Source organism: Theobroma cacao, chromosome 10 (genome assembly GCF_000208745.1).
Source record: "Theobroma cacao cultivar B97-61/B2 chromosome 10, Criollo_cocoa_genome_V2, whole genome shotgun sequence".
Classification (NCBI taxonomy): Eukaryota; Viridiplantae; Streptophyta; class Magnoliopsida; order Malvales; family Malvaceae; genus Theobroma; species Theobroma cacao.
In genome coordinates this window covers 17,363,162-17,385,896 of record NC_030859.1, presented here as the reverse complement: position 1 = coordinate 17,385,896, position 22,735 = coordinate 17,363,162, and the positions used below count along the sequence as shown (strand labels likewise).

Here is a 22,735-nt window from a genome sequence, read left to right as displayed (position 1 = left end):
CGTCAAAGTACTGTTTATTACTATGTTTGTTTAAACTTTGAATAGAATGAACCTATTACATTTATAATAACAGTTGCAAATCAGGTTCATACCCCACTTTTTGCAGGAATTTATGAGGAGTTTTGGATGCCATTATTCAGGTGAATCTAGAAGGTTGTGGTTTTGATATATAGATATTGTAGTAGGCTACCAGTTGATTATTTTTTTAAGGTTTCAAACCATTGGAATGGTGATTGGAAGATAATTTCAAGAAATATGATCTCAATCATATATCATCTTGTGTAGTAAGTCATGCTCAGGAAACTTCATACACTTTTGGAGCCATAATCTCCTCTCTCTCTCTCTCTCATTTGAATTATATATGTACAAAATTTATGGTTGCTTGACTTATTCGATGCTAATATGTTCGCCTTTCATTTAGACTGGGGTTTGGTTTATGTCTACTTCATTTTCATGGCATCCATTTGGAAAATCCAATCCAGGTCTTAAGTTGTTCATAGGTTGGGATTGGTTCCATCACTTATATTCTGATTTGTGCTATAATTAGTTGATTGGTGTGTCATAGCTGAGTAATACATGGAGTTTCTGGGTCCTAGTCTGTAAATTGTTGCTTTTGTAAGATTGTCATCTCTGCTGAAATCGATTGGTGGTTGTTCTCATTTCCTGGTGATTTGTGGAAATTTATGATCTGGATAAGGTTCTGCTTGAAATTCTGGAGTGCTGGGTTTTGTAGACCTTAGTTGATGTTGTTTCCTATTGAAGGGCCCTATGAGATTCATATCCATTTGCTCATAAAGTTTTACGATGGGTGTTTTATTTACTTGGAATTGGTTGAATGTGTCATCTAGGCCATATTTTCTTTCTCTTTTAGGGTATTAAGTTTGTTTTCCTTTTCTCCAGTTTGGCTGGGATTGTTCTTCCCATAAGTATTGTTGGATGACTGCTTACTTATATTGGCTCTCTGTTGAACTGTGTGATTTTTCTTATGGTTTGCTGGTGATTTTGGAATTCTAGATTGTTCTCTGCATTGTGAGAAGTAGCTTTGCAATAAAAGAAACTATGCACAATGTTTTAAGCTTTGCAAAACCTTTTAGGCATTCCTAAACTTCCCTCCAACAGCTCCTAGTTCTGCTTCTTTGTCTGCAATTGCATTTCTTTCTTCACAACAAAGCAAACTGATATCATACAACTCCCATTGTGTGAATCCAGAATCCATGGAAAACCCTGCAAGTCCAGCAGCAGCACCCAAACCAGAATATATATACATATATATGTATATATACATATGTATATACATATATATATACATATTTGATGAGTAAAATTATTTTAAATTATAAATAATTAAAAATATTAAAAAAAATCTAAGAAAAAACAAAGAAGTTAAAAAGGAAAATGAGAAAAACAAAATAATTTAAAATTTTCGTAATGGTTTTCATTTCTTTTATTTTGCATCTTTTTCTACCTCATATTTCTCTTTCTTTCACCAAATTAAAGATTTTTGAAACTTGTTTTACTTGGTTTGAAAGAAGTAATTACTTAAAAAAAAAGTACTTTCCTACTTAATAGTAATATTTTTTTTCAACTTAAATTATTATTAAACAAAGTCAAAGATGGTTTTATCTAAATAAAAGCCCAAAATGTACTTCTTTTATACAATTTTGCTTGTCACTTGATTTATGATATCATACTCATTTGTTTACTTTATCTATAACCTAAAACAAAAAGTAATCCTTACGGGACTCTCAAATAGTATCACGTGGACACATCAATAAGAGAGTGCTATAAGTCAAAAGAATTGACTAAATTTTTCATGTGAAGCCATCAAGATAGAACTATTATGTGATTTGGCTTTAGATGGAGTGCATCACTGATGACCTGTATGGGTAATGGATCATAATTGGTAAGACTTGTTAGGTAAAATTCTAATATTAATAATAAATGAATATAAATAGAATTATTATTTTATAGTCAGATTAACTTTATTAACAAAATAGATAGTTGTTATATACATGAATTAATTAATTTCATAAATATATTTAATAAAATACATGTCAATACTCTAACAATATCACATGTAGAATTTAGAAATTACATCACTAATGTGTAGAATAACTTTTTTTTATAAAATATATATGCAGTGTGAATTGTGATCATATTTCTCTTTTTCTTACAATGCAAGAAGTAGAAATTAAAAAAATTTTAAATTGTTTAATAAAATTAAAATAAATTCTTATTCTTCTATGTGACATTTAGGTGAGGTGAAAATATCATGTAATCATGTCATATAAATATATCATATTATTATCAAATATAACATATCAGTATATCACATTAGCAACACGTAATATAAAATAACAAGTGATATTTTAACCCACAATAATTAATTGGTTGTTAATTATAAAAATTTATTTAGATTTAAATAAAATTATAAAAGTTTAATTGAATGTAATTAAAATATAAAAATTTATTTAAATTTTTTTTTAGATATGTTTAGATATTATGTCATAATTTTTCTTAAATCATATATGAGGTCTAAATTTTGACCAAATGGCTCATTTTCTTACATCGGGAGGGAAGAAAAAAGAAACAAAGTTGGGCAACCGTGTTGCCAAATTTGGACTGACGTGGAAGAGTGTGACAGGACCTTCACATTCTTCAGAAAAATTCCTAGTGCACTTTAGCCAAAATATTAGTAATACTGAACTTTTCCCTCTACACGCGTTTGGCCTTCGAGAAAGTGCCTCCCCTCGAGAAAATTTTTGACCTCATTTCCTTTTGTTTTTATCCGTCGAGAAATAGTTAATTAAAAAAAAGAAAAGGGAAACAGCAGCAAAAGTTCAAAAGAAAACCCTAATAAAAATAAGCTGCCCAAATGCACCGTCACATTTACTTAACGCCTATAGCATCTCCCTGACGACGTCGTTTTTCATCTCTTCCGGCGATCGTATCAGGGTTCTCACCGGCCAGAGATTCTTACTTTTTTTTCTACTACTTTTAATCACGATTCCAAGGTTTCTTTCTTTCTCTCTCTTTTTTATAAATGCTTTTATTTATTTATTAATTTATTTGTTCGTTTGTTTATAGGAAGTGAAAACTATTATGTAATTTGATTTTTTTTATGTTTTTTGTGGATTGTTTTGTGTTTATTAACTTGTTGCTTGCTTATTTGTAATGGAAGGAGCAATGGGCTTGTTTCATTGTGGTGAATTTTAGTAAAGAAGCTGAGGTTTGGGCACTGTTTGAGTAATTAAGGAATTGGGTAGCTCAAATCAATGCCAAATGGTTGATTTCTAAATGCTTGTCTATGTGTGAAAGTTAGGTGCTGAGCTTGGTTAGTATGAGATTTAGGCATGTCAATTTTATTGAGGCGAATGCCTGGAAAGATTGAGAAGTTGTTATCTTGTTTTTTTGGTATGCTTAGATATTGGTGGGATTTGTTATCTCTTACAAGTTAGTGCAGTTCTTTCCAATACGAATGTCTCTCTGAACATTGGCATAGACTTAGTTTTGGATAGATCCTGCTCTAGTTGATGAAAATTAAGTTGTCTTGAATCGTTTGGTATGGGCAATTGCATGTCTTGGGAAAAGTTCATGATTGTTCTTCAAGTCAATTCTTATGTCCTGCAAAACTGGTATTGGATAACAAACCATGTCATTGCTATCACAAAATGACTAAGCATTGGTTTCAAAGAATTAACCTTTGTGTTGTCGAGTGACTAAACTTGCTACTTCAAGTGAGTTGTTCTGTTCCCTCTTTCTTTTTCCCACCATAGTTTTTTGGTTTTCAGTATGACATCAATACTGCGTGCTGATGGCGATTACTGAAAACCCTTGGCTATTTGTGGAAATGCTTCCTCTGTTGAACATCGTGTGGGGCAGAGCTCTTCCACAACCTGTTTGGGGTCAAATTGAGTGTTATCTGATGCGTGTATGTGTACTTTTGTGGTTTTTGTTGTAATTTTGGATTATGTTGTGGTGTAATTATGTTCTCTTATATATTCCAATCCAGTATGGAATTTCGATCTCAGATGCTGTTATAGTCCAAGGGTTTGTTTGCCTTTTGCAGCTTTTGGTATTATAAATCTGCCTTAATGGTTAAACCTAAAAAAGTTTTAACACTTTTCATACTAGTTTTTCCAAATCTGGAATGTCTCTGTCTTGTAAAGTTCTATGTTCCTGTTAACACGGGGTAGCTATATTCTGTTAGAAGGAAGTAAGATGTCTAGTCCCTTAGAGCATGTAATTATTATAGTCTTAATAGCATTTCTAGAGCTTTTATGAGTGGTATAATTGATGTAATTGTTAGTTTAATATGTAGTTTTGTCGGAGATTGTACAGAGCTGATACTTCCAGCAGTTTGAAATCTTATGTGTGTACACATAATTGGAGGTTGGAGAGTGAAGGGGTTGGTTGGGAACCCCCTTTGGCTCATTCTGATGTCCTGCCACCATCCACCATGAACCCTCAACCTTTTAAAACCCTCACATTTTATCACCATGAACATAGGGCTAGGAATCAAAGAGGATACAATTAAGCAAATAAGAAGTGAGGTAAGAGAGAGGGAATTGCAGTGTAGCACTGATCACTAACTACTCACTTGTAGACAGAGAAATGTTTACATTTGATAACTCATAAATGTTAAAAGCAAGACAAGAATTCTATCTTCATAGCCTCAAAAATCATAATATAAGAAAAGGAAGAAAGAAAAATTATGGACTTAAGAACTATCTTGTATGTTTTACTTGGGATGGAGATTGATACATGGGGTTTTTTTTCCCTCTTTGAGTCTGATATTATATTTAAATGAGACGAATTAAAAGTGAAAGACATGGGCCTTTCTTTTTAATGGAGCAGATGTGAGTTAGGAGTTGAATTTTATTGGACAGTGGTTATGTAATTCATTAAGCAAGTAGAATAGTTGAAGTCCAGGGGAATGAGTTGGGTTTGTGAGTGAGCTTCTGTTGTAGGTGACTGTGCTATCAGGTTGGTAATTTGGCCCTTGATTGGCCTGATCTTACAGTTCAACCATTTAAGAGTCAGAACTTGGCCTAACCCTCCTTCTCTGGTATTTAGCATTTTAACCTGGTAAGAGCTTAACAAATATTTTGTCCTCTCTCTTTGTCATGCAACACTTTCCCCTCTGAATGTATGGACTTATCCTTGGCATTTAACATCCCAAAGTTCCCCAGTTTTTCAAAAATTTGTCATTTCCTTTACACTTACCCCTTTGCACATCGTACTATGTATGGCATGTTGGAACAGGGGTCTTGCATTTTGATTTTTGAAAATACCAGGGCCTAAATTGTAGTGTTGACATTTTCGCAGAGTGTTCGTGTAATCTACCTACTCCTATGTCATATTGTTATAGACGTCAAAAGCCAAAACCCCCTGCCCCACCACCCCCCCTTTTTTTTTCCGAGAAAGAACTATTATCTTTATTATTGCTTTGTTCCATGAGAGCTTGATCTTCCTAGTTTAGGCAAAGCTTTCTCTCTCTTTTTTTTTTTTGGGTGAAACTTAGGTGAATCTTTATTTTCCTTTGTTTCATTAACATTATGCATCAATATAATTTGGATTTATCTTCAGTCGGAACTACATAGGTGTTAATAGTGGTTTATATATTCTTGAAATCTGATAGTTGGGAATGTGATTTATAGAAGAAATTAGTAGTGAATACTTATGTTCTTGGCTATAGTTATCCTTAGTTTTAGCTGTCTGCACATTTTCGTGTGACTATAAATAGTTGTGTAGTTTTATTTTATTTTTCTCCTTTTATAATTTTTATTTTTATCCAATTTTTAATTTGTAAACTAGTTCAGTTGTTGACCAATTCATCCAGCTCTTTGGTTGAGTCAATGTCCAGTCCAGTTTTGATCATTGTGGTTGGTAATATGGTATTTATGGAGTTGAGGGATTTGATTTGATTTGAGACTGCAAGATGAAAGGAAAGGCTGCCCTTTCATTATTTATGTAACATTTGCCTTTTAGTTGCAGAAAAGTTTCCTCATCAGTGCAACTTAATCACTTGTCATCTGTAATTTGTCCATAATTAATGGCAATTTTAGTCTATCTAGACCATTTCTGTTTGCTATTAACATCAACTATTATAAACTGGATACAGTTGCATCATTTCAAAGTGTTTAATTGCTTAAATGTTTACATCTGTATACATACAGAAGGATAAAAGTATGACAACTCAATTGCAAATAAAAACAATGGTCAAGTGAGTAATTTGGGTTTAATCCATATTCCAAGTTGTGGTCTGTCATATTATTGGAGTTAAATGGAGAAAATCCAGCTGCGTCTTATTTCTTATAAGAAGTATAACTGCTTAGGTTTTCACTTATCTTTTATATTTTCGCTTTAGTTATCATAAGAACAAATGTGGTTACTTGTAAGAGTATTAGATCTTAGCAATGCCTTGCGTTCTTCTAGGGTTAATGACAGTGTTCATATCTATGATATGAGCCAAGCCTCTGTTTAGCCCTGCCTTCCAATGCTTAAATCACCCAATTTGCACGAACTGACACTGCTCATTTCTGTCATTTGATCCTAGCCACTTTTATGGCCCTGCCTTCTAACGCCTAGCTGACCTAATTTGCACATGGTTTCATGTGCTGGTATTTTACACCCAAAGTATGGTTCTTTTCTGTTTGGTTGGAAGCGTTAGTTTTTTGCAGTTGCATGTGCTTTCGTCATGTGTTTTTAAGATTACAAGTGCTGTTGGAATCTTTGCATTTATGGTTAAACAAATATGTCTGATTGACCATGAGTCTTTGAGCTATAAACTTAATTATTGCATTTTGAATATTCAAGAGTCAATTAGAAGCCATGTCCGTGTGTTGTTGGTGTTCACTATTGTCTGCTGGTGGAAAAATTGAGGCAAGCCAAAGAAATGAAATTTGAATATATGGGGCATTGTAGATATGACACCAGGGGCTGTAACTAGGGTGGGGCGGGGGGGGGGGGGGGGGGTTGGTGGGGAGCAAGATGGGTGATGTCACTGTTCTGTCTGATGATATGATGATCCCCATGACCCTTCTTTGACAATACTTTTCCTCTTGTCAGCTATGTTGCCTTTTTGCTTTTACTGGGCAACTCTGTAATCCTGAGTGACTGCCAATTTGCCTTTTTGGTCAAGAGAACATGGTAAAATATCCTGCTCTATGACATATATTCTGAAAATCACAAGAAACACGGGTAATATATAAAACTTGAGAGCATATCAGTTAACACTGTCTCAGCAATGAAACCAAACAGATAGGAGGGCAAGGAATTCGTTTGGTAATATGTAGATAGATAGTGTGAAGTAAACAATGAAATATTTGTCTTTCCGATTCCCAGTAAAGACATTTCAGAGACAATATCAAACTGTGAGGGCTGCATTAAACTGACTTAATTTTAGTGCATTTTGACTGAGGTTTTTTTTTTTCTTCTTCCTTAAATACTGGAGCTGATTTAATTTTCTAGTAGTAAGAGTTAGGGTATACCAATTACATGTCAGACAACTAATTCCCTTTGTAATTTTCATTTTCAATAATAGTAGCAAATGCTTTGAGAAAAGGGACGCATCCTAAGTTGCATGATGCAAAGGTTATATAGGTTTGCAATTTGTTGTCTTGGTTAATTCTTTAATTGAATTAGGGTTAACTAGGATGTGAAGTTTACAGTGAAATTGCTTTTGGGACTTCATTTCAGAAGTTATTTACTATCACAGCCCGATCTCGGGCCATGACCGGCGCATGGGCGCAATAGGCATAGGCCACTAAGCCCAAGCAAGCCTTTCTATTAAACCTGTTCCTCAGTCCAACTATCACCCATCTTTCTGTAAGATCCATAATTCGTAATTTTTCAATAATAATTTCTTCGGAAATAAATCCTGACCACCAAACATGTACCATCCTCAAAATAGTGTTATTACTTACCAACCTATGACGACATCATTAATCAAACTAAACATACAGTGATCACAACAAATCTCACAATTTACATTTAACAACCATACACACATGTATAAGACCCTTGATTACAAGCGGAGTGACTCTGGGCATGGTTACTATCACTGAGTGTCATGGAACCTACCAATGATGAGTATGAGAGAGCACCTCAACCTAGGATCCAACTACCTCTAAATCTAAAAACCAAAATATGAAGTTGAAAAGAATGGGTATTAACCAGTCAGTGAACATAGGAAAGGAACAAGCAAACGATACAGAAGGTTTTAGGAAACACAATGCACTTATGTTAAAAACAATGCAATTTATATATCATAAACAAACCCGATGTCATGTTGTCTTTTAACTCATTTTGAAAATATTTAGGAATTTCAACTTTCAATATTCAGTGCAATCACGTTTCATTTCTCCAACATCTCTATAGTATATGTAAACATGTGTCTAGGAATTTATGTTTACATATATATTATATATATATGTATAGATATCTATAGATATTTTCAAGCATACGTCAAGGTATCTAGCTCACTCCCAAGAGTAGTCAACATGGTTCGGTGCATGCAACCATCGACCTCATCTCAGCTCATGTGCACTCTCACACCGCACATAGCTATTATCGTCATATGCACTCCTACACCACATATAGTTATTATCGTTATGAGCTCTTATACCGCACGCCACCATCACCATCATGTGCACTCCCACACCACACACGCACGGTTATAGTTATCATTCAATATTACCTTTCAAGACATAACATACATAACATGTAAACAAAAATCTTTACACATTAATATTTTCCACATAATTCATTGTTTTTTTTTGGCCATGTACATAGTTACATAATCCCACTTCCCAGGGAAAATGATATTGACCATCACACAGCTAATTATTACATCCCAAAATCCTCAATGTATCACACGCCACAATTCAATTGGCAATTCAATATAATATTTTCAACACGTGATTCATCACATTATGCATTTTTGAACATAGGGATATCACTCATCAAAGGCTTGTTCCCATGCATATTTTAAAGAGTCAATTAAGAATATTTAAGTACTTCATTCAAATATATATGCATTTATCCAAAATATTTTAAATGCAAGGTCACTCACCTTCTATGCCATCTTACCAAAACCAACACAAGACCTTGTTCGGGCTTGGGTCTTGAAGCACTAGTGGATCCTATAATGACCAACAATACATCCAACTCAATTGTGTCTAGAGAAATTTCATAATTTATTATTCATAAATCAACATCTACCCATTTTCAGTCTAACCTCAAGTTTTGCCTAAAAATCTAGTCTAACTAATAAACTCAGTAAATCAACAACTTAAACTTGTAACATCTTTACCTTGGTGAGCTTGGTTTGAAGATGGAAAACAAAACCCTAACATTTTTTATAAAGGGGAAAAATCTGAAATTTAGGGAATAGAACTCTAAAACTTGAAACCCATGAGATTAATGATTTTTAAAGGTTAAAATCTTACCTAGCTAGCTTGACAAATTGAAGGTTTAGAAGCTTAAATCTTTAATATTGAAAATGATAGAAAGTGAGGAAAAATCATAAAGAGAGAAAGGCTTTCCTTTTCCTTGAGGTCCGGTCATGGAGGAAGGAAAAGGGAAGAACTATTACTGGTTCGTAAGGATGAAGGAGAAAAGGAAGGAGCATGAAAGAAACATGGTAAAACTTAGTGCACGGTTTTCTTTGAAGGAAGCCATGGGTTGGAGAAGTTAAAAAAGAAAGAAAGTTGCTTTTGAGAAGAAGAAAGAAAAGAAATGAATAAAGTGATAGGAGCAAAGTTTCCTTCCAAAAAGAAAGAAGTAATGGCGTTGCTTTTGATGGAAAAGTAAAGATTCTAGAAGCCATTTAGCTAAGAAGAAGAATAAGAAAAGTTGGCCTTAATTGGCCGGCTAAGTGGGAAAAAAAAAAGAGAAAAGTCAAAGAAGAGAGGTGAAAGCTTTTTCACTTGGTCAAAGTAATGCATAGTAATAATTTTTTTCTCTTTCTTTTTCTTCTCCCTTCTTTCCCTTTTTTTTTTTTTACATAAACTTTACATTTCCAATAATCCTACATGGGATGGCCAGTCATGGAGAAAAGAATGAAGAGTCAAAGTTTCCTTTGAAAGCTTTGACCAAGCTAAATGGTAAAATTGCCATTTGACCCATGAAAGTTCTCATCCTTTTCAATCAAGTCCTCCCATCATTCCTTTAATTTCAATTTCTTTCTATTTTTCTTCCTTAACACTTGTACAAATAAAATATCAAGTTTATACTTTACCAACATGTCTCAATAATATTTAAATATATACTTACCCTCTCTTGCTTTATTTAATGAAGGCACGTAGGCTCCATTAACATCATTTTTCTTTCAAAATTCTTCTTTACTTCTTCTTCCTCACCTGGATTAGCCATATAATCCTCCTTCATGACTAATTTTAATAGTAGATAAAATATTTTTTATTATTATTATTTTCTCGTATGTGGAATATTTTATTTCAAAATATTCCTTCCACCTGTCTCCATTTTTTCGTGCTTAATGTAGCTTCAATTGACCCTCGTCTTATCAATAACGTCGTATTGGCTTCTACATTGAGAGTACGGGGTGTTACACTCTCCTTCACTTAAAAAAGAATTCGTCTCTAAATTCACATCAGCGCGAGTGATTACTCTTGCTCTATGATCTTATTTCATTTCCTCTTTCTTAGGCATTTTTAATTTTTCCACTTTATTTACTTTCGGTTCGGATAGATCACTTTGCAAGATTAGGGTACATAACTTATATCTGTTATCATCCTTGAATCAAAACGGCGGTATCTTTCAACTATTGATCTCTCTTATCACTAAGATCCCAATCTCAATCATATTGATTTTGATCACAAATCATACTTACTTGTGTATATCTAATCACCATCTCTTTACTTCGTTTCTGGTCAAGTTTTTGAGATTCCTTTATCTTATCTCCATACATTACTTCATAACTTATAGCATTATAAACATGCCATATTCATTCCTATACATATTTTCAACAATAAGGGAGGTTAAAGTTTTCAATTATTCCCACATACTTCATGTTTACCTTGCTTCTATGCGATTCAAATCTTCTTAGTTTTTCTGTTAATTGCACGTTCAAAGATTCACACTTCTACATCACTCTTAATCCGATGCAATTCACATCATGTGGAAAGGCAACTCACTTGCCAATCCTTAATTCTAATTGCAATTTCTTCCATTCACCATCAAATTCTTTTCATTAGTTCTAATCCTTCATGTCTCTATATGTACCACAATTATTCTGACTTGAACTTTTCGATTATCATTGACAGATTAAATTTTGTCTTCCTTAATCAATTTCTCCAATTACTCATTTGTAATACTATAACCATTTATTTTTCATCCATTGCACTATTGCTTTATGGAGAGTCTAATATAACTATGTCTTAGCACTTCATTAATTCTTACATCTCAATCAGATTAATCACTCTTGTATGGCATAACCACACTATAGATTCCATTTCTTGATAGTCCTTCTTTGACTATTGCTCCAAAATTCCTTATATCAACGTAACTCAATTTCTGATGGAATCTCCTATCATTGTATCATCTATACAACTCATCACACATATTGAGTTCAAATCTCAAATCATTATGAATAATCCTTCAATTTAGTTAGCTACAATAATCAACTCTACATATACGTATGTAAACACATTTAAATGTTGACGTTCATCACTATGTGTAGGAATCCTTGTGTCAAGTGCCTTCGAACTGAACTTCCCTTTATTCATTCCAATCCATAACTAAAATTCAATACCATATTCTTCTTCTTAGCCAAATGGCTTCTAGAATCTTTACTTTTCCATCGAAAGCAACGTCATTACTTCTTTCTTTTTGGAAGGAAACTTTGCTTTCATCACTTTACTCATTTCTTTTTCTTTCTTCCTTTTTTTACTTCTCCAAACCATGACTTCCTTCAAAGAAAATCGTACACCAAGTTCTACCATTTTTCTTTCATGCTCTTTCCTTTTCTCCTTCATCCTCACGAGCCAGCAATAGTTCTTCCCTTTTCCTTCCTCCATGACCGAACCTCAAGGAAAAGGAAAGCCTTTCTCTCTTTATGATTTTTCCTCACTTTCTATCATTTCAATAATCCTACATGGGATGGCCGGCCATGGAGAAAAGAAGGAAGAGTTTATATCATTTAATACTCCCATCACTCTTTTAATTTCAATTTCCTTCTATTTTTCTTTCTTAATACTTGTACAAATAAAAAATCAAGTTTATACTTCACCAACGCGTCTTTATAATATTTAAATATATACTTACCTTCTCTTGCTTTATTTAATGAAAGCACGCCGGTCCCACTAACATCGTTTTTCCTTTAAAATTCTTCCTTACTTCTTCTTCCCCACCTAGATTAGCCACATAATCCTTATTCATGACTAATTTCAACAATAGATAAAATATTATTATTTTATTATTATTTTTTCGTGTGTGAAATATTTTATTTCAAAATATTTCTTCCACCAGTCTCCACTTTTTCGCGCTTAATTTAGCTTCAATTGACCCTCATCCTATCGATAACGTTGCATTGGCTTCTATACTGAGGGTACGGGGTGTTACATTTACAGACTAATTTTTGTTGATACAGAATGTAATGTGACTCTCCTCTTGGACTTTATTGTGTCCTCCATTGTCTGTTAACATGAGAAAACAATATAAATATTATTTTTTAGCTGGAGTCAAAATTGTTTAGATAATCATTGCTTTGTTTATTTGTTTGTATGATCGTGGCATCATGGAATTCTCAATTTGACTTATATATAATTTTTGTTGAGCAATGTTTTCTATTGCACCGTAACATGACAACGTCATTGTTTTTTCATTGTACTGGATTAGGAATGGACCACTATGACCTGCAGGCACAGAGAAGGGAGATGAAGCATAAGGGAAGAAATGTAGTGTGGTCGATTGCGATGGACAAGTGTCTTATTGAAGCTCTGGCCATTCAGGCTAAAAATGGGAATAAAATTGACAAATGCTTTAATGAAAATGCATATACTGCTGCTTGTATTGCTGTGAATTCTCGTTTTAATTTAAACTTGAACAATCAAAAAGTTGTTAATCGTCTTAAGACAATTAAGAAAAGGTACAAGGTAATGAGGGATATGCTAAGTCAAGATGGATTCAGGTGGAATCCAAATTCAAAGATGATTGAATGTGACAGTGAAGATCTTTGGAAAAGATATATAGCGGTCAGTGTGTTCTACATTCTTTTCCATTGTTCTTTTTTTTTTCTAATAAAAATTTTTAGGGAAAAAATCTTTCTATTGCGTAACTTCAAATATATTGAGCAGGCACATTCTGATGCAAGAGGATTTCGAGGAAAACAGATTGAGATGTATGATGAGCTAAAGATTGTCTGTGGAAATTATCAAGCCCCTAGTCGTTGGGCTAAGATGAAGGATGGAAGTCATCCAACTGGGTATAAGAATTTTGAAGAAGATTCTGCTTCTTTCTTATCACCAAGTTCAGATGACTTAAGTGATACAGATGGAACGGAGTCATATACTGGGCAACCGGAGTATTTGCAAGATGGTAGTCAAGACCCTCCTGTAATGGAGCCTCTCAGACAACTTCCAAAGCGACCCCGTGGCTCAGATTCTCTTCAGGAGGCAATGTTGGCAGTGGCATCCAGCATTCGGCGGTTGGCTGATGCAATGGAGCGAAGTAAAACTCCAATCAATCCCTCTGAATTGCTAGAGGCAGTTATGGAGGTTGATGGTCTGGAAGAAGCTAAACAGATGTATGCATTTGAGTATTTGAATGCTGACCCTATCAAAGCTAGAGCCTTCATGACGTACAATGTTCGGATGAGGAAGACATATTTGTTTAGACAGTTTTGGTGGTGGAAATGAATGGTGTTGAGTTTTGAACCTTTTGGTATATAATCTACAGTACTGTGGGAATACTTATGGATGTTGGCACATTAGACCTTATTTCATTGATGCTTGGAGGTGAATGTACAGATTTCAGATGTTCACAGGTTAAACATATATGGCTCGAAGCCAGTACTGTAAAGCAACAATCCGGGCGCTTTTGTCCTTCTTCTTTGAGTGAAGGTAGCTGTAGGTGTAAAATTAACACTTTTTCTGCCTCTACTCTCCTAGCAAGCTCAAGTGTTATTTTTATCATGTTGGATGTAACTGGTCAATGTTTTTCCTGTCCCTCCCCAACACCCCCCTCCTCTTGTTTCATGTTTCTCGGATACATTAAAACTATTTGAAGTCAGTTTACTTGTGTAGTTGTTACATTGAAGAGCTTATTCTGATGATGCAAGCTTTTCCATCTAATGAGTTGTATTTGCAGGCCTTCTTTTTGGTAGCGAAGTAGTGTTCTTGTATCATTCAGAATCAGCATGACACTCAAGCCATGTGAATACATTCAAGATAACAGCAGGACATATTCCTCAACCCGGAAAGTATCATAAATCATAATCACAAATATAAGCTTTGCTTTGCTAATGAATGAGTATCTTCTTGTACTACATTCCCTGCTTCCCCTTTTTTGGGTTTTTACAATCCATCAAAATTTTTTTTATGCTTCAACGGTGGAAGAAGCCGCCATCACTCGTTTACCGGGGAAGATTGTGTACTTTTACACTACCCATTTCAATTAACAACTCATGATTGAATTTGCCCTTGTTTAGGATACGATTAAGGACCCAACTTCAAATCTTTGCTGATTCGTCTGAAATGGTACTGTCAGACGGTTCAATCTGGTGATATGGGGATTGCTCATAAGTTGTTTGATGAGATGGCCGAGAGAAATGTAGCAGTCGGTGTTTGAGGCTCGATGATTTCCAGGTTTTTGAATGTGTTTTTTTTTAAATAATTCTACCCAAACCGTTAACTTCCAAGCTACAGTCATCCACTTACAAAGTTAATGATTTTGAGGGCCTTAACTTAATCAGTTGATGAACTTCAATGGCTGACCAGAACTCCAATCCAACCATTCCTTTCGACCGCATAAAGCTCAACGTTGGCGGCAAGCTTTTAGAAACCACAGTCTCCACCCTCCAATCCGGCGGTCTGGATTCCCTCCTTGCCGCCCTCTCCAACCGTCCTTTGCATCATGATTCTAACCCTATCTTCATCGACCGTGATCCCGAAATCTTCTCTGTTCTTCTTTCGCTCCTCCGCTCTAACCGCCTTCCTTCCGCCGCTCTCCGTCGCTTCTCTCTCCAGGAACTAACTGACGAGGCTCTTTATTACGGCGTCGAGTCCCGCCTCCGCTCTGCCTCCTTGCCCTCACCACTCCGTGGCATAGACGCCGCTTTAGTCGATACCATCCGCCCGGCCGCTGAGGCTGTTCCTTCCACCTTCTCCGCCGCCGAAGACGGTTCTCTTTGGATCGCTCACGGTGGTCAAATTTCACTCTATGATTCCTACTTATCATACTCCACCGCCGTGCGTACGCATCTCGATGACATCACCTTGATTTGCAGGGTCTGGCCGGATATAGCCGCTGTCGGATCAGAATCCTCCTCGGGCCTCCACTTCTACGACCTCTCGAGCGGGCGCTATACGGGTTCAGTTCATTGGACCGACCAAGCAGACCCGCGGATATACAAGGCTCGGGTCAGCGCCATCGCTAACTCACCGGACTCGCTCTTCGCGTCGTTCGATTGTCCTCATAGAGAGAACGGCGTCCTCGTGATTGACAAATCAACGCTCCAGGTTTCATCGGAGCTGGCTCGCCAATCAGGAACCGCCGCGAAGAACACAGTAGCGGGAAAGCTGACGTGGCTGCCAGCAACTGGTTTGGTTATCGGCAGTGCTGTCACGTCCGGGGCGTTTGGTTACTCCGGTTACATCAGGGTGTGGGACCCGAGAAGTAGGCAGGTGGTTTGGGAGACGAACGAGCCAGGTTCAGGCCGCAGCAGCAGGTTCGGAGATGCATTTGCTGACGTTGACGTCGACGCTGACGACTTGACTCTCTTCAAGATATGCTCAAAATCGGGGGACTTGGCAATGGCAGACATTCGTAGCTTAGGGGAAGATCCATGGGTATATATGAAAGACACAAATCCTAGCCTGAGAGACACCAGCTGTGGCAGAAACAATGTCATCTTGCATTGCTACAGGGGACAGGTTTTCGTAGGGAAGGACGGAGGACTGGAGGTTTGGTCGCGGGAGAAACCATGTCAGCAAGTATGTGAAAGTCAAACTCAAAGTTTGACCAGGAATTACGTGGATAAAGTGGAGGATGCAGAGAGAGGAATGATAAAGAGAATTGAAGGGGGTGGGCAGAGATTGTTTGTAAGCAGAGAAGATGTGGAGGGGATTGAGGTTTGGGAGAGTTCCAACTATTCTGGAGCAGTTTCTGTTTCCTCCTAATACAGAACGAAAGGCATTGAATGAGTAGATTCTATTTGGTATGAAGAATTGAGTCTCTGAACTGAGGCTTTGTATTCCTTTTATTGTTGTAATAGTGTTTGATTTGTTTTATCAACTTGTAATGAGATTTAATTTGTCTGAAAATCATATGACTGATAATAATATAATCAAAGTCTTGAGTTTTCAAAATACCGGTACATCTTTTGATGGTGTTAGCTGTTTATAACAATGGGGTTTTTAATTTTGGTAGCAACTTCAATTTTGATTGGCAGGCAATGGTCTCAGCTGTGCTGTTTCCTCCAAGGCACAGTGATGGGTCGATAGTGAACTAATGGAACTAAACACAGCAATGAGGTTGGTCATGAAACTTCTTTAGACTTTTAAGGGGCAGTGTTTTTTGTTGCATTATCTTATTCACTTCCTCAGTTGGGAATTTCCTTTGCAGTTCTGTGATAAGGAATATGCCTTCATCCTTGTTTCTCTGTCTTGAAACCTTCCTACCCCACTCTCCAAAATTTGTATGCAAGAATGCAAGTCAGTCGTTTATTATGTTCTAATTGATAGTTACTGCAAAAATTGCCAAAGCTAAGGTTTAAATTAAGCAAGAGTGACTTGATGTCTTACTTTATGCGAAGCATTTGTAGTACACAGTATATTTCTTTTTCTTTTTTTTGAAAGGCCACAGTATCCTTCTTTTCCTTCTTCCTTTATTTTCTTTATCTTGTATTGTTGATTAATAAGTAATGACAAGGTGTTACAGTTGTGTGGAACATGTTGTTCCATTTAGCGTTGTCAGTTTGAGCAGTTTTTAACCTTAGCTCATGTCTTTATCTTTCAAAATGTCTTTTCAGAGAATTTTCATGTTCCAGTTGCTGTTGTTGCTGCTGTTACTTTGTCAAACCTATATGTACTAGATTGTTTTCCTTGTCTCATTTACTGCTATTTCTAATATGGGCAGATGTTCTTGCTGCTTATTCTGTGTCGAACGTGATGGTACACTTAACAAATGTGTGGAAGCTTAATCTCACACATGCTAATGCCATTGTCAATCTTTGGTGGGGTGTAACAGCCATGCCACCAACAGGAATGTTGTTCATTGTAGAAACTCTTACAGGTGATTTCTTTATGCTCTTAATATCTACGCTTGCCTACAGCATAGTGAAAATCCGCCCATATATTTTATTTTTTGTTACAACTATTTCCCTTTCCACTGAGTTATGCTGTTTAGAAAATTGTATAGAGTAAACTTAATCACACACTGCAATAAATATTATCATTATCCTTTGCGCTTCGTTTAATTGCAATACTCTGTATAATAACCTGGACTTAAGCACTACTACATGCAGGGTTGGGGATTTAGTCAGCATCATCGCCACCAGTTGCTGCTAAGTTACTGGACCTGCACTTCATTTAATCCCAAATGCATCTATAAAGGACAGAAATTCTTGTTTAGACAGCATTAGTCTTAAGAGCTGTTGGAATGTGAAGGTGCCAAACACTCTCATCCTTTATTGTTGAGCAAAGGAAACAGAAGAACAGATGAGTAAAGGAAAGACTGTAGGCATAACTTTGTGGTCCATTGCTTGCTATGATCATCGTTCCTATAGCTGCAGATATAGGAATGGCCATAGTAAAGCCATGATCAATTGGGTTTGGGATTCCAGCAATAGGCATAATGAGAGCAACGCTAGTGTTTTTAAGTGGTTGATGTTGGTACAGCATTGACCTCCTACTTGGAGATTTCCAAATTCCATGTTAATCAGTGTTATTTCCTAATTCTTCCTAAAATAGCATTTTTTTTTCTTTGTGGTCTCCATTACAAAGTGGACCTTAGTGTGATTGGGTAGCAGATTCTGTTTCTTAGTTGTGGCAAAGTAAACATATGATTAATTACAAGTACTTTTAGACTCTGGGCGTTATAATTGTGTTGATTGGGGAGCCTTGCAAAATATGAAGTATAGGGAGCTATGAATGACATGATTCAGTTTGGATTTTTAGTTGTCAATTAAAAGATGCATAATTGTGCCTTTGGTGTTCACTATCTTTGGCTGCGGGGGGTGTAAAGAAAATAAGTTTGAACAGATGGGGCATTTTGTTGGTACCTATATACCACCAGGGGGCTGGGCTGGTGGCTAGACAGTGGATTCACTGATGAAACAGAGTGTCATATAATTGCAGTGGCCCTTTTATTGGCTCTTTTTCTTTTTATGGCATTTTATTGCAAATTTTTTTTTTTTACTTTTTCTGAGCAACTCCATAATCCCTAGTGACTCTGCAAATATACCTTTTTGGTGGAGAGAACATTGTAACTATTCTGCTCTATGGATATATTCTGAAATTTTCAAAGAAAAAAGGGGTATTATATAAAACTTTGAGATAATACATAATCAACTGAGACATGCACACATGTTGACACTTAAAACTTGTGCTTGTTTCTATATATCATAAAATTTAAACAGATGGGGGGGGTGAGGAGTGCAATGTGTAATATAGATTAGACAGTAAGCAGTAAACATTAAATATTAGTCTTATACAATCCCATAGAGACAATTCCGGAGACAACCTCGAACTGTGAAGGCGGTGCATTAACTTGGTTTAGGTGCATATTAACAAGGGAGTTTTTCATACTGAAGTTGATAAATGTTTCAATTGGTTAGAGAAAGGGTAAGCCCATTACTTGTCAGACAAATAATTCCCTATGTAGTTTTAATTTTAAATGATAGTCATAGTAGTGAATGCTCTGATATTAAAAGCACTGTAAATTGCAGGCCAAGCAAGGGGGAGAAAGAAGCACATCTTAAGTTGCATTATGCAAAGGTTATGGTAGTAACTAGTAATTTCGTTTTCCTTCAAGTCTCTGATAGATTGGTTATTTATTCGACCTTAAGGGGGGGGTTTTTGGACGATGTGTGTTCATGATGGCCTCTTGATATTATCAAAAGATATCTATATATACATACATACATATATATATATATATATTAACATCTTTAATTAATAATTCCCATAACCCCATTTTCCATCAAAGCTTAATTTAGCTTTGGTCATGTTTGCAGCAAGGAAATAAAAAAACCTAAGGACAGAATAATACCTCAAGTTAACCGGAATTTCAAGTTCATTAATTTGAGTTTGTGATGGAAACCTGAGAAATATTAACGTTGTAATTTCGTGTGGGAAAAGAATAACACCTCAAGGTGTTAAAGTGGGAGAAAAGAAAAGCATAGGGTGTTAAGTGAGAAATCATCAAACCTAGTGAAGTTTACTTTTGATATAATTTAATTTTTCATCGTGTATGCGCGAGCGTGTGTCATAAATTTCACATAAATAAAAAATAAAATAAGTCAGTTTTGAGTTTACAAATAAATATCTTTTTTCTCTTATTAAGTATATTTTTTGAATTGAAAACGTTGATTCGTGACAAATGGTATTAAAACAGATTCACATCTTCACTGATGTGAAGATAAACTCGGATTAGTATACAAGACTCAAATTAATAGAAAAGTCTCTCTTTATAAATAAAGTTTGTTTGTATTGACAAAATGTATATGTATAACCCACGGACTAAACTTGTTGCATATTTTGTTCAGGGCTTAAGGTTGTGTCTCCATAAAAAGCTTACCCTCAACCTCATACAGTAACTTCTAATCCCCCTCCAAATGGCAAAAGGAACTTCATCCAAAGTACGTAACGGGAACATTCGTCTTCTAACAAAATCACATCGTTTGTTTATGTTTGGAGGATTATGTATAACTTGTGCAAAGGTGAATAACTCAAGATGGAATGATTTTGTAGTTCAATAGGCTTAAACAGGTGCGACAAAACCATCCTTTTTACCCACAGAAGCAGCGCTCTGCCTGATAGACCTTCCCAAGTCTCCATCTGTATTCAATGGCATTGACACCTTCTCTCTTTACCCTTCCCTTGCCTTTGTCTTTCTTCCTTTCTTGGTTTTTGTTCTTGTTTGGTATCAAAAGAAAACAAAAAATAAAGACTTGGTATGATGCTTGATTGATTAAGATGCAGAGGGAGGCTTAATTGCCGATCCTTCCCTGTTATATATCCTGCTTTGGTCTGTATGTCCCCTTGTACTCTGTTGTTTTCTTTTCTTATATGTAATGTCTTGTCTTCTCTATAGTTGTTGGATTGTTCCACTTTTATAAATGTTACGGAGATAATAAAGAGCAACTCCATGATTACTTTATTTATTTCTTTGTGAGTAATTGTAAACCCCTTCTTATCCCTCTCTTCAATGTTATAAAGGGGAAGCCAAAACCCAAGAAGCAAACTGAACTTTCACCTTGGGGGGCCAGAGTGTCAGAAGAGATGAGTACCTCCATGTCTGAAGAGGAAGAAGCATTTGGTTACGCCTGGTGTCTACGTTCGTCCGACATGTTCTGCTTTGTCCTGGATGCAGCCATCCAGCTTGGTCTCTTCGATATCATAGCTAAAGCAGGCCCTGGTGCACACCTTTCTTCCTCCGAAATCGCTTCTCAGCTCAATGCCAACAACCCCGAGGCACCTTCACTGCTGGATCGCGTGCTACGACTGCTTGCTTGCTACGATTTAGTTACCTGCATAACCCGAAACCTTGATGGAGATGGTAAGGTTGAGAGACTGTATGGACTTGCTCTGCCTGGTAAAGCATTTGTTCCTGACGAAAGCAGAGGATGCTTGGCTGGTTTTGCTATCACCAAGGCCAAGATAGAAGCCTAGTATGTAGAGAGCTATGCCTTATCTATTTACTTTCATTATTTATCTCATCACAAATAACAATTCTATCTAAACATACCTTTTCATTGTTAGAGTGCACAGAGAAAAGTAATTTAAAAAAAAAATTAATATAAAATTTGAGATTTATTGTATTATTTTGGGAGGGTCATTTGAGCCTACTAAATATTTAAAATTTTAAAAATTGGACCGTAGGTTGAACTATTGAGGATTCAATTTCTGATTTTTAATCCAATCACTTTTACCGGCCGTACAATCAAAGTATGGTGTTAGTCTTAAAAATATAATATCGGTATCAAATAAATATTGAATATAATTAGATTTGAATAGTAAATATTGTAAAACCACTATCTAAATTCTAATCGAACCTGTGACACGTAGTAATTTTACTATCCAAACTCTATTTAAACTCGATTATAAAATACTTTAATTTTACTTAATTAGGTATTCAATTGTAAAATAACCATTACAGTCCCTAAAGTGAAGTTTTTTTTTATATATATAAATATTATACTTTGTTTTTACTTATTTTAACATGGAAAATCTGCATGCATTGTGTGTGTAGCCTATACTTGAAAGACATGATCCTTGATGGTGGGAATGTGTTTGAGAGACTGCACGGGGCGGGAATGCCTGTATACCAGTATATGAGCTTACATCCAGACATGGCCAGGAAATTTGACACCACCATGACTAATCTTTCAAAGGTTGTTATGAACAAAGTGCTGGATAAGTACCATGGGTTCCAAGGCATTCCATGTTTGGTAGACGTTGGAGGTGGCTATGGCATTTCTCTCAACATCATCATCTCAAAGTACCCTTCTATCCATGGCATTAACTATGACATGCCTCACGTTATCCAAGACGCACCCTCTTTCCCTGGTATCCAACACATTGGAGGAGATATGTTCTCGAGCGTTCCTAAAGCAGATGCCATAATGATAAAGGATGTGCTCCACAACTGGAACGACGAACGATGCTTGAAACTGTTGAAAAACTGCTACGAGGCATTGCCAGAGAGAGGGAAAGTCATTGTGGTGAGTTACGTGATGATTGATGAGCCAGAGGCGAGTGATGGTGCTAAGTTTGTGTGTCAGATGGACCTCCTAATGGCATTGCAAGGTGGAGCAAAGCAAAGAACAGAGAACCAATTCAAGGACTTGTCCAAGGCTGCTGGGTTTTCAGACTTTCAGCTCAACTGTCGTATTTTCAATGCAATTGGTGTCATGGAATTTTTCAAATGAAGTTACTATTCATTTTCTTTAGTGGCTTTTATACCATTAATTTAGATAGAAATAAGGTTATTATGTATGAAATTATTAGTATTTATTGATAAGATAATTAGATTATTTAAAAGTGTTTATGAATCAAATTTGACTTGATTTTGGTCAAGTTTTGAATATGATTTTTAAATTCATACCTTATTTGATTTTGGATATAATATTTTAATTTAAATTTAATTAATATTTACGGAGTTTGAATTTTAATTTTTAAGATATAAGTAAAATTTGGTTTGATTTTGATTCAAGATAAAAATAATAATTTGTAATAACTAAGTTTCAAGTATATAAAATTATCAAATTTAATTATATAAAATTTAGGTATTTTATATTAAATTTTGGTCGAATTCGGTGCCAGATATTGTG

General features: G+C 35.7%; 3 protein-coding genes across 3 annotated transcripts; all 3 read left to right on the top strand.

Moving 5' to 3' along the window:
* On the top strand, positions 2,708-14,296 carry LOC18587035. Its single transcript, XM_007010683.2, has 3 exons — positions 2,708-3,014; positions 12,862-13,217; positions 13,320-14,296. The coding sequence occupies exons 2-3, from the start codon at positions 12,864-12,866 to the stop codon at positions 13,878-13,880; spliced, it is 915 nt and encodes a 304-aa protein (XP_007010745.1). The 5' UTR covers positions 2,708-3,014; positions 12,862-12,863; the 3' UTR covers positions 13,881-14,296.
* LOC18587034 (BTB/POZ domain-containing protein At3g09030) lies at positions 14,478-18,291 on the top strand. Its single transcript, XM_018129343.1, has 5 exons — positions 14,478-14,828; positions 14,936-16,399; positions 16,634-16,715; positions 17,320-17,475; positions 17,707-18,291. Exon 2 carries the CDS (start codon positions 14,949-14,951, stop codon positions 16,359-16,361), a length of 1,413 nt encoding a protein of 470 aa, XP_017984832.1. The 5' UTR covers positions 14,478-14,828; positions 14,936-14,948; the 3' UTR covers positions 16,362-16,399; positions 16,634-16,715; positions 17,320-17,475; positions 17,707-18,291.
* LOC18587033 (caffeic acid 3-O-methyltransferase) lies at positions 20,685-22,333 on the top strand. Its single transcript, XM_018128863.1, has 2 exons — positions 20,685-21,073; positions 21,655-22,333. The coding sequence occupies exons 1-2, from the start codon at positions 20,685-20,687 to the stop codon at positions 22,331-22,333; spliced, it is 1,068 nt and encodes a 355-aa protein (XP_017984352.1).

Coding starts and splice junctions, on each gene's coding strand:
- LOC18587035 (XM_007010683.2), top strand. CDS start 12,864: ATGGACCACTATGACCTGCAGGCACAGAGAAGGGAGATGAAGCATAAG. Junction 13,218..13,319: donor TTTGGAAAAGATATATAGCG/GTCAGTGTGTTC, acceptor TATATTGAGCAG/GCACATTCTGATGCAAGAGG.
- LOC18587034 (XM_018129343.1), top strand. CDS start 14,949: ATGGCTGACCAGAACTCCAATCCAACCATTCCTTTCGACCGCATAAAG.
- LOC18587033 (XM_018128863.1), top strand. CDS start 20,685: ATGAGTACCTCCATGTCTGAAGAGGAAGAAGCATTTGGTTACGCCTGG. Junction 21,074..21,654: donor AAGGCCAAGATAGAAGCCTA/GTATGTAGAGAG, acceptor TTGTGTGTGTAG/CCTATACTTGAAAGACATGA.